We start from the raw sequence: 11270 nt of genomic DNA on the forward strand, positions 1-11270 counted from the left end.
ATTAATAGCTAGCCGTCCAAACACATAACATAAATATATTGTTACCAAATATTCAACATTAAAAATCAGTAACCATCGATCCAGTCAACTTAAAAAGGTCAACCACCAAGTAGCATTTAATGTGGAAAGTTTCAACAGCTTGTCCAAGACAAACCCAGGAGTTAATCCAAAAGACCCAGTGAGAAGTGAAATAAATGGCTTAACAAACAAAGCAACACCCACGTCACCAGTCACCATCCCCTTTCCCTCCTTAATACCAATCTCCCTCCGTATCCTCCTCTCTTCCTCAACCACTGCTGCCCTTCTCTCCTATTTCTTATGGCTCTCCTCACTTTCTTACCAGAGACCACAGTCACAGACCCCAAAAAACAACCTTCAAAGCACAGGAAGAAGAATAAGAAGCAAAAGATCAAGCAGAAGCAACCGTCTTCATGGGACCAAATCAAGAACCTACTCACCTGCAAACAGATCGACGGCTCAAGAGTACATGACCCCGCCAAAAACGCTAATGGCTACTCAAAGCTTGGCTCTTCTTGCAGTTCTATTTGCAGTTGCAAAGATGTGGTCCATGGGAACACAAAGGTTGTACACAGAGCTGATAACTCCCCGGAAAGTAGCACTGTAGGTCAAGAAACTGGGTTACTGAGTCGAAAAGTTGTCAATGGTTCAGGTTCAGCAAGATCCAACGCTGGAACCTACACCTCATCTACTAGAGGCATGCAATTCAGAAAGCTTTCTGGGTGTTATGAGTGCCACACCATCATCGATCCAACCAGGTATTACGGTTACTATATTTCATTCAACAATTCTTCTTTTAATTTTATAATTAAGACTACATGGAGTATTAAATTACAGTAAAAAATTAATCAGGTTCCCCTCTCCAAGAACCACAATATGCGCCTGCTCACAGTGTGGAGAGGTCTTCCCAAAAATTGAAAGCTTGGAACTTCACCAGGCAGTTCGCCATGCAGGTAATTTCAATTACATAAAATGAAATTAATTCTCTATCTATGCATGCACGTATATTTATGTGGAATCCAATTTGAATGCTAATTATGATGATTATCCTAAATGCTAGTTTTATTTACCTTATTCTTTTCTTCGTATTTTGTCCAATAAAAGAAGAATTCTGCAGAGTTAATTTTGTATATCCCAAGGTGATGAAAAACTTTGGTTTGAAACGTGAAGCTTTATGAAATTATGATGTTTTCTGTGGAAAGGCAAATAATAATTACCGTTAATTTAGCATTAGCGAATTGAAAAACAAATTAACCTTGACTGACTTTGTGTCAAATCTTGTATTAGCAACACCATGATCGTCTCCATTTCTAGATCCAATGGACCAGTTATTACACAACTACAGCTGTCGCAAACCAACCCTAAATGAATGTTTATGTGTCGAATTCATTTGTTGATGGTCTGTGACCCCACCGACAAGATGAACTGTTGGACTTGTAAAGTTACGTAATTACATTCTATCTTTTATTTTTTACAGTTTCGGAGCTGGGCCCTGAGGATTCCAGTCGTAACATTGTGGAGATAATCTTCAAATCAAGCTGGCTGAAAAAAGACAACCCCATATGCAAAATCGAACGGATACTCAAAGTACACAACACACAACGTACAATCCAACGATTCGAGGACTGCCGTGATGCAGTCAAAACACGTGCACTGAACAGCGCCAGAAAAAATCCCAGGTGCGCAGCCGACGGAAACGAGCTCCTACGATTCCACTGCACTACTCTGTCGTGCAACCTTGGCTCGCGCGGCTCATCCAGTTTGTGTAGCTCAGTCCCTGGCTGCTCCGTCTGCACTATCATAAGGCACGGGTTCCAAGGCAAGGAATGCAAGGGTGTGGGTATACGCACTACGGCCAGCAGTGGTAGGGCCCATGATTCATTGAAAAACTGTACGGATGATCGGAGAGCCATGTTGGTGTGTCGTGTGATTGCTGGGAGGGTAAGGCGCGTGACGGATGATGCGCCGCCAGAGGAGGATAGCGTGTCTGTCGGCTCATACGATTCTGTAGCCGGGTACGGTGGGATCTACTCCAATCTCGAGGAGTTGTTCGTTTTTAATCCAAGGGCCATCCTTCCTTGTTTTGTTGTGATTTACAAGGCTCTGTAACTGTGAAGCTTGATTCTTGAATTTGTTTTCCTACGACTACGATCATCACATCACAAAATACATTACTTTTTAAATCAAACGGTCAGCTCAGCGGAGTTGAGCTGATATATTTATGTAATGTGTGTGTATACATATATAAAATATGCTTTGTTTAATTAAACTTGTAATTGGGTTACAGATTATGGCTCAACCGCAGCAATTAAAAAACGGATAGATACATGTGTTAAAGTGTTTAATATTTGATGGTAAACGGTTTGATGAAGACATTATCTAATACAATTTAAGTGACTGTAACTAAAAGTTGGCATTCAGCTGTCTAAATCACACACCTAAACTCTTTATTTTAGTGGGTAGGTCTCCTGATACACATTATTCATATGAAGGGTACCACAACAAAGATCCATTTTCATTTGATTGTTAAAATTTCCATCATACCCAGCATATATAATAAAAGTAAATGCTGCATTTTTTTATTTTTATTTTTAGTTTATTATTGTTAACATGTCTTCTTCAAAACCAAAATGAGCAATCTGTCTGAGTGGACCAAGAAAGCCACGTGAGATTATCTTGGAATAATTGAATGGTGATAGCAATGGAGTTTTGATTAAACAACAACTAATAATAATGTAGACTAAATACATGGATGATAATTGGCAACACATGCCTTAGCAGAGACCATATGTTCATTCATTGTTTCAAGTGTTTGGATTTTTGGAAAAAATTAATGAATATATATATAGTAATGTACTAGCCCAACTGTTACGGTACAGATTAATTAAAAATTTACTATTTGTCTAATGAGAGAAACTTCCTACTGACAACCCCAACTAATCAAACAAGTATTCGCTATTAACTGAGATTCGCAAGCACGCGTTGACAGGTTGAATCGATCCATATCGAGGTACTTTGCACGTTACGCGCCACAATTTTTGCGAAATGCAGCCTATTGCTATCGATTAATTATTTATTCTTTCAACCTCATTCCTACACTATCAAAACTGAAGCTCTCTTTAATCTTGTACTACTGCATGTTTGCTATCAATTACTAAATCAAATATAAAAAAACCACATGTACAATGCCTCGGCCTAAAAGTGATAGTAATAGTAATAGTAATAGTAATAGTACTACGATTGTATCTTATTAATTTCTTTGAGCATTAATGAATTTGTTGTTTCACTGACATGGGAAATAGCCAGGAGAATCATCAAGATCATGTTCATGTATGTCAAATTAATTATTACGTAATCATGGCTAAACACACACAGGTTTATTAAACAAACAATGAGCTGCAACAAAGCTATATATATTTTCCTTTGTAATTGTACACTCCATTGCTGACCAACTTACGAAAAAGGAAAATTCAATAGAAGGCTTAGAGTTAACAAGTATACTTGCCTTCATGAAGGGGTAACATGCTGGATATATGTATTTCTTTTTCTCTTTTTAAGTCTTAAGTAAAGCCATATATTTCCCTGACACCTTCTTTTTCTTTATAAATGTTTTTTAGCCAGCTCAATTTGCCCCACAGTTACACGCAAATCTAATCTTATTGAATTAATAATCGAAGATTAGTTGATTTTTTTCATCTACTTTTCTTATATGTATGAGCTGCCCATATCCATAGCCCATCAATTGTTCAAAGATTGGTCCTTACAGAATTAGAATCCCAGTGTCTAACTGACGATGGGCTATATATTTCAGCCCAAATTAACAACTCATTATTCTTCCACTTTGTTTAACCTAACCAAAGTACAAGACATAATTATAGTTCCTGTCTTCCATAATCTTTATCTCAAGCCCCCCACTCTGACTTAATCATATCTTCTCAGAGTAAAAGACATGTTCCCACCCAAGGTTTGACCAAATAGCAAGTTTCCACCCCGGTGTCATAAATCCCTACCCTCAAACCAACACCGTTGATGATTTTTAAGCCCCTAATTAGTAAATTACTTTCTTAACCCCTAAATTACTAGAGAGCACATTTTAGCATAAGGTGGCGTACTTAGCAAATGTTGCCCTTGCTTTTTTTGCCAATTTTCGACGACATTGGCTTTCCCCACTTCCACCATCCTCTTACCCATGCCTCACACACCAAAACCCATCTTACTTCACCCCCACTGATCATGCCAATCATTGGATTTCTGTAGATTTGTGGCTCACAAAATCATCCCTCTATTTTCAACCAAACCCGACCACCAAAATCCAAGGAGAGTTGTGCGCAGTGCTGGTTGGAAGTTGGTGGGGGCAATACATTGAGCAGGTGGTGGGAGATGGTAATAGCAAGGAAAATCAATGGCCGACGGCGAGGAAAACAACTAGAAAAAACCTACAACCAATCAACAAATGAAATTCACTCTAAAAGTAACTTTGAAGCATGTCTCTAACTCTGAGTTGATAGGGTAATGCTATTGTCCAAACTCTTATACAAAGAGAGTTTGTACAAACTAACATGACATGTCACAAAGCATGTCATATGACATTTGAACCCACATAATTTAATGTCACATTAATGTTATGTAGGTTCTCATGTCATGTGGCATTCACATGATATACCACATCACTTTGTACAAACTCTCTTTGCACAAAGAATTTGTATAATAGTTTTATTCGAGTCGATAGTGATGAGATTTGACAATTAATTTGGCTTCACATGTGATGGCCATTCCTTGATAAACTTATATAGTATCAAATATCTATCAAGAATATATGCAAATGATTACGAGAGTTTCGACAATATCATTCAACAAAGAGTTTGATTCATATTCATGAGATAGGACCTACTTGTATCTCAAGTGGTCACTGGTTTGAGCTTGAGGGTTTAATATTATAGAAGAAAGAAGTTAACCATCATTCAGCAGCAACTGTAATCAAAGGCCATTATGGGTTGGATGAGTCATATGTGGACAAGATGTTTAGTTTTTGATAATCATATGTTAACTCATGAAGCCCTCAAATCTATTATTTAAGATTTATTACTCTCAACAACAAAGTTCAATGTTTCCTTGTTATTTCAACACACTGAATTTACATTACGCATTCAATTACTATTGCTCCAACTTAAAGTCGTAGGGTCCATCCAATTCAAGTTATTTTTTCTCAAATTGGTTTAGTTGAAGATAATGAATAAAGAAATTAGTGTGTAAAGGACAAGTGAAGGCCATACAAATGATTTGGGCACATGGTGTTTCCAAGTGAATATGCTCTTTGAGTCTTCCCAAATAGAATGCACACAGCCTTTAAATATCCTAAACACCCAAACGACATACATGATAGCAGTACACTTCCCGGAGGCCTAGGGCATCTGGCAAACAAGCAGAAGAGATTAAGAGAAATGTACACAACTCAAAGGGAGAGCTTTGTTATACAAGTAACAAGTAGCGACACCCTCCCTCTCTCACACAACAAACTAAACTTCTCTGCAATGAAGCTCTTTAATCGCTTTCGTAAGATTCTTATGAAACTTATATTCTTTTTCCCTTCTCCTTCCTCTTCAAACTCATCCTCAAGACAAAAAGCTTGTGATAAATATGATCCACCAAAGACTTCATGCAGCTCTTATTACTCCTCTCACTCTCACTATTCTGAGGCCATCGCTGATTGCATTGAGTTCTTCAACAAGTCGTCACAGGAGGGGGTTTTGGATGGTCGAAAATCTGATGTGTGGGTTTGATCCTTTCTGCATGCATGTTTGTTACCATGATCGATTCATTTAATACTGTACTATGTATTTGGGCATTTGTCTAAAGTTATACATACACGTTTAGCGCTGTTCTGTTCGATTTCTTAAATAGATACATATATTCCTATTTCTCTTCCATTGTGGCAAAAAGAGATTTACTTCTACTGTTAGTGCTATGTGTACATCGAAAAAAAAAAACCTTAATATGATAAAATTTCATCCTTCTTCTTCATAATCTTTTATTTGTTAACATTGAATTTAATGTGCGTGCATCTCCAAAAGCGTGAAAGGTCTTAATTAGGAGCATTTCTTCAACTGCGAATAACTCAAGTGTAAAGACGATGAGCGGCTGATAATGTACTATCGACACAGCATAAATGCCATGGGCCAATGAATGCGTTTCAGCTATGAAATTGTTATTGATGGTCAAGTTGTGTTATGAATGATAGAATTTGAGTTGGGTTGACTCCTCATTCAATAAGGCCTTGTTGAATGCGATGATTAGCCTATTTTATAATCTAGTAGACTTGAGCATGTCGGTGTGGAACTCCAACACTCCCGTTGGCCTGAGTGTGCCTAGTTGGCTACTCTTCACGGTAAAGCTCATATGTTAGGTCATGTCTGTTGATAGAGGTAGTTATTGGTTTTAACTCATCACCTGTTAGTCAAATACTCAGCTCAACTGAATCTGAGTTCTGATACCATGATAAAAATTTAAAGTTGGTCTGATTCCTCATCTAATAAGGCCTTATTAAATAAAAAAATTACACCCTCTTATAAACTAATAGATTTAAACGAGTCTAATCGATGTACTACTTTAACAATAAGTATAGCAAAGTCGGGTTACCGGCTACCATGACTTTCCTTAGGACCGACCGAAACAACCCTTCATATCATACAAAGAAGTGAAATCGGTTCTCCCGAGACCATAGAATATTGGAGTGGACCTAAATAATTGTAAGGCCAATGAGAATTTACTTTGACTGTTTGACCACAGTTTGAATGAGAAGGTTTCGCTAAAAAGTTAGATGTTGAATCTACTTTATCTAATTAAACCACATTGTCAACAAATTAAGTACTGATCTAGAAATCTATGGGTTTGATCTGTTCTACTTCTATACATTAGGCCTGAGGGAAAAAGAAAGGTTGGCAAACCATTACTTGATCCATCCAGCCCACAGAATTATAACTTCAAACTAAATGGCGAGTGTAGCTGACTTGGTGCTGACGGATTCAAAGTCCGAATCGCATTTTTGATCCATTAATATAATTACTACGGGCAAGTGAGATCTTAAAGGGCCCAGGGAAAAAGAAAGGTTGGCAAACCATTACTTGATCCATCCAGCCCACAGAATTATAACTTCAAACTAAATGGCGAGTGTAGCTGACTTGGTGTTGACGGATTAAAAGTCCGAATCACATTTTTGATCCATTAATATAATTACTAGGGGCAAGTGAGATCTTAAAGGGCCCAGGATCCGCTGGGTATTGGTGAAGAGTCCCTCTCTTTTGCCGCTAACCATATCCACGAGACCAAATTAAATAGGACAGTCCACCCACCATAACTGTCAGCTTCAGCTTCACTTTGAAATTAAATGTATAAACAGAATTCTAGTGAAGTGGACGCGAAGTAACGAAGCTCCCATACGATATTTGTTATTCTTCTTCTTCTGATCCCTCAACTTGTAACCACCCACCCTTTCTCTCAGTCTGTCTCTTTCATAATTCTCAATCTCAAATAAAAAGCACATCTTTGTTTCTAGCTACCTATCCGTCAATCCACATCTTTGTCTTCTTCTCCTAAACTGAATGAACATGGATAGTGAAGTGATGATCAAGAGAGCAGAGATTGACACCAGGGCACCATTTCGCTCTGTTAAAGAAGCTGTTACGTTGTTCGGGGAGAAAGTTTTAGCTGGTGAAGTCTACGCCAATAAGCTCAAGGAGGTAACCTTACCTATACATATATATTATTCATCATCGATCATTAATTACTTCATGCTTTTCTCTTGTATCTGTAAGTCCCGTAATTGATTTTCATGACATTATCATCAGTAGGTGGTCTGAGATTTCGTTCAATTTTCCGACAACATGCATTTACTCAAATATATATATTCTCTTATCATGTCTCTCCTATGTATGGTATTACTGATAAATTTTAATTTTTTTTTTTCCATATGTTTGGTGTTCCCCCGAATTCGACTGTCTCTCAATAGGTTTTCATTATAGATATATGGTTAATTATACAGTCTATGTTGTTTGTACTTGTGTTTATGCATGCTTCCACTGATTAATATATAATTAAAATTAAATAAATCATATTAATTCTATATTCTATATGCTTGCTTGTGGCGGAGTACAAGCAAGGTTTCTTACGGTGATCAAACTGTGAGAGTGCTGTTTTTTTCATTCTTTCTTTATCATGTGAAGGAATAAAGCTGAAGAAAAAAAAATATATATATTTATAAAAAGATAAACATGAATAGTATTATATAATTCTAAGTTAAGCTTTGTTCAGAGAATCTAAATGTGGCTGTAATTTACTTGGAAAATGCTGTACATGAGTTACATTACTTTTGCCTAAATAACTAAATAATATGTGTAGCTGCGCGGTGAAGCAAGTGAAAATGGAAATGGGCAGGGTAGGCTTGGAAGTATTACAGTTGAGCTAGAGGAGACAAAACAAAACCTCCTAAAGGCTAAAGAGGAAAGCACAATGATGGCCAATTACCTCTCCTCTCTTAAACAAGAGCTTGAACGAACTAAGAGAGAGCTCCGACACATGAAGGATCGTGAAACCGAAAAACAAATGATGGAGTTTGAGATTGAAGATGTCAAGATTGTTGAAGATTCAACAAAATTTGAAGTCAAAACTCAAACATCTGCTGAAGATGAAACAGAACTTCAAAAGAAGAGATACGTGACATTCGCAAATCCACCTTCCCTTGCTCAAGTTATTGTTCCACAAAGTGTACAAGTACTGGAGAGACATCCTTCTCTGAAAAAGAAGAAGAAGCCATTGATCCCTTTAATTGGAGGCATTTTTTCCAAGAAAAAAGGCAGCCAATAAATTTCTACACCACTACTTCCTTCACCACGTTTCTTAACAATACTTACTTTTTATCTCTCTCTATTTTTTTATTTTTTTCGGGTAATTGTCGTTTAATTTCTTTGTACACTTGTAGCAGTAAAATTTGTCTGCCATGAGATAAAAGAGTGTTTCTTGAGAGAGAGCTCATGTAATAAAATATATACACAGTCTGTGTACTTTGCTTCCTTGATGAACCATCAACTNGATCCGCTGGGTATTGGTGAAGAGTCCCTCTCTTTTGCCGCTAACCATATCCACGAGACCAAATTAAATAGGACAGTCCACCCACCATAACCATCAGCTTCAGCTTCACTTTGAAATTAAATGTATAAACAGAATTCTAGTGAAGTGGACGCGAAGTAACGAAGCTCCCATACGATATTTGTTATTATTCTTCTTCTGATCCCTCAACTTGTAACCACCCACCCTTTCTCTCAGTCTGTCTCTTTCATAATTCTCAATCTCAAATAAAAAGCACATCTTTGTTTCTAGCTACCTATCCGTCAATCCACATCTTTGTCTTCTTCTCCTAAGCTGAATGAACATGGATAGTGAAGTGATGATCAAGAGAGCAGAGATTGACACCAGGGCACCATTTCGCTCTGTTAAAGAAGCTGTTACGTTGTTCGGGGAGAAAGTTTTAGCTGGTGAAGTCTACGCCAATAAGCTCAAGGAGGTAACCTTACCTATACATATATATTATTCATCATCGATCATTAATTACTTCATGCTTTTCTCTTGTATCTGTAAGTCCCGTAATTGATTTTCATGACATTATCATCAGTAGGTGGTCTGAGATTTCGTTCAATTTTCCGACAACATGCATTTACTCAAATATATATATTCTCTTATCATGTCTCTCCTATGTATGGTATTACTGATAAATTTTAATTTTTTTTTTTCCATATGTTTGGTGTTCCCCCGAATTCGACTGTCTCTCAATAGGTTTTCATTATAGATATATGGTTAATTATACAGTCTATGTTGTTTGTACTTGTGTTTATGCATGCTTCCACTGATTAATATATAATTAAAATTAAATAAATCATATTAATTCTATATTCTATATGCTTGCTTGTGGCGGAGTACAAGCAAGGTTTCTTACGGTGATCAAACTGTGAGAGTGCTGTTTTTTTCATTCTTTCTTTATCATGTGAAGGAATAAAGCTGAAGAAAAAAAAATATATATATTTATAAAAAGATAAACATGAATAGTATTATATAATTCTAAGTTAAGCTTTGTTCAGAGAATCTAAATGTGGCTGTAATTTACTTGGAAAATGCTGTACATGAGTTACATTACTTTTGCCTAAATAACTAAATAATATGTGTAGCTGCGCGGTGAAGCAAGTGAAAATGGAAATGGGCAGGGTAGGCTTGGAAGTATTACAGTTGAGCTAGAGGAGACAAAACAAAACCTCCTAAAGGCTAAAGAGGAAAGCACAATGATGGCCAATTACCTCTCCTCTCTTAAACAAGAGCTTGAACGAACTAAGAGAGAGCTCCGACACATGAAGGATCGTGAAACCGAAAAACAAATGATGGAGTTTGAGATTGAAGATGTCAAGATTGTTGAAGATTCAACAAAATTTGAAGTCAAAACTCAAACATCTGCTGAAGATGAAACAGAACTTCAAAAGAAGAGATACGTGACATTCGCAAATCCACCTTCCCTTGCTCAAGTTATTGTTCCACAAAGTGTACAAGTACTGGAGAGACATCCTTCTCTGAAAAAGAAGAAGAAGAAGCCATTGATCCCTTTAATTGGAGGCATTTTTTCCAAGAAAAAAGGCAGCCAATAAATTTCTACATCACTACTTCCTTCACCACGTTTCTTAACAATACTTACTTTTCATCTGTCTCTATTTTTTTGTTTTTTTCGGGTAATTGTCGTTTAATTTCTTTGTACACTTGTAGCAGTAAAATTTGTCTGCCATGAGATAAAAGAGTGTTTCTTGAGAGAGAGCTCATGTAATAAAATATATACACAGTCTGTGTACTTTGCTTCCTTGATGAACCATCAACTAAATTCTTAACTTGAACTTAATATCATATATGAGATACTCTGTGATATATATTCAAGAAAGTCATCTAGCTACTATAAACTTCAGTTGAGTTTTATGTTGGATATAAGGGAATCATACATAGATTTTTATGCATTAATAATTTTGCCTATATAGGAACTTTTCATCCTTATGTTTGTGTACCATCATGGGTTTGGAAACCTTGTCTTTCCATGGATACTTACCGTTAAATTCACAGCAGTTATCACCGGTTTTATTAACATATTATGTTTAATGGTATTTTTTTAGATGTTCATATGCAATATTCACATCAGATGTGGTTGCATAGGCATAAGTTCTTAAATAATT

The 11270-nt window shown here is 36.7% G+C and overlaps 4 protein-coding genes across 4 annotated transcripts; all 4 read left to right on the top strand.

The window, feature by feature from the left end:
* Nucleotides 1-160: 160 nt before the first annotated feature.
* On the top strand, nucleotides 161-2187 carry LOC116141898. The gene is made up of 3 exons (XM_031427377.1): nucleotides 161-776; nucleotides 871-971; nucleotides 1496-2187. The coding sequence occupies exons 1-3, from the start codon at nucleotides 319-321 to the stop codon at nucleotides 2125-2127; spliced, it is 1191 nt and encodes a 396-aa protein (XP_031283237.1). The 5' UTR covers nucleotides 161-318; the 3' UTR covers nucleotides 2128-2187.
* Nucleotides 2188-5549: 3362 nt separating this feature from the next.
* Nucleotides 5550-5798, top strand: LOC116141821. Its single transcript, XM_031427294.1, has one exon. It carries the CDS (start codon nucleotides 5550-5552, stop codon nucleotides 5796-5798), a length of 249 nt encoding a protein of 82 aa, XP_031283154.1.
* Nucleotides 5799-7445: 1647 nt separating this feature from the next.
* Nucleotides 7446-9089, top strand: LOC116141782 (WEB family protein At1g75720-like). Its single transcript, XM_031427256.1, has 2 exons — nucleotides 7446-7754; nucleotides 8413-9089. Exons 1-2 carry the CDS (start codon nucleotides 7617-7619, stop codon nucleotides 8875-8877), a joined length of 603 nt encoding a protein of 200 aa, XP_031283116.1. The 5' UTR covers nucleotides 7446-7616; the 3' UTR covers nucleotides 8878-9089.
* Nucleotides 9090-9436: 347 nt separating this feature from the next.
* On the top strand, nucleotides 9437-10933 carry LOC116141916 (WEB family protein At1g75720-like). The gene is made up of 2 exons (XM_031427399.1): nucleotides 9437-9574; nucleotides 10233-10933. The coding sequence occupies exons 1-2, from the start codon at nucleotides 9437-9439 to the stop codon at nucleotides 10698-10700; spliced, it is 606 nt and encodes a 201-aa protein (XP_031283259.1). The 3' UTR covers nucleotides 10701-10933.
* Nucleotides 10934-11270: the final 337 nt, after the last annotated feature.

Source organism: Pistacia vera, unplaced genomic scaffold (genome assembly GCF_008641045.1).
Source record: "Pistacia vera cultivar Batoury unplaced genomic scaffold, PisVer_v2 Contig400, whole genome shotgun sequence".
NCBI lineage: Eukaryota > Viridiplantae > Streptophyta > Magnoliopsida > Sapindales > Anacardiaceae > Pistacia > Pistacia vera.

Bases quoted from the DNA above. Each gene is read 5' to 3' on its own strand.
- LOC116141898 (XM_031427377.1), top strand. From the start codon at position 319: ATGGCTCTCCTCACTTTCTTACCAGAGACCACAGTCACAGACCCCAAA. The intron at 777-870 runs GTATTACGGTTA...AAAATTAATCAG, and splicing joins ACCATCATCGATCCAACCAG to GTTCCCCTCTCCAAGAACCA. The intron at 972-1,495 runs GTAATTTCAATT...TATTTTTTACAG, and splicing joins CCAGGCAGTTCGCCATGCAG to TTTCGGAGCTGGGCCCTGAG.
- LOC116141821 (XM_031427294.1), top strand. From the start codon at position 5,550: ATGAAGCTCTTTAATCGCTTTCGTAAGATTCTTATGAAACTTATATTC.
- LOC116141782 (XM_031427256.1), top strand. From the start codon at position 7,617: ATGAACATGGATAGTGAAGTGATGATCAAGAGAGCAGAGATTGACACC. The intron at 7,755-8,412 runs GTAACCTTACCT...TAATATGTGTAG, and splicing joins ACGCCAATAAGCTCAAGGAG to CTGCGCGGTGAAGCAAGTGA.
- LOC116141916 (XM_031427399.1), top strand. From the start codon at position 9,437: ATGAACATGGATAGTGAAGTGATGATCAAGAGAGCAGAGATTGACACC. The intron at 9,575-10,232 runs GTAACCTTACCT...TAATATGTGTAG, and splicing joins ACGCCAATAAGCTCAAGGAG to CTGCGCGGTGAAGCAAGTGA.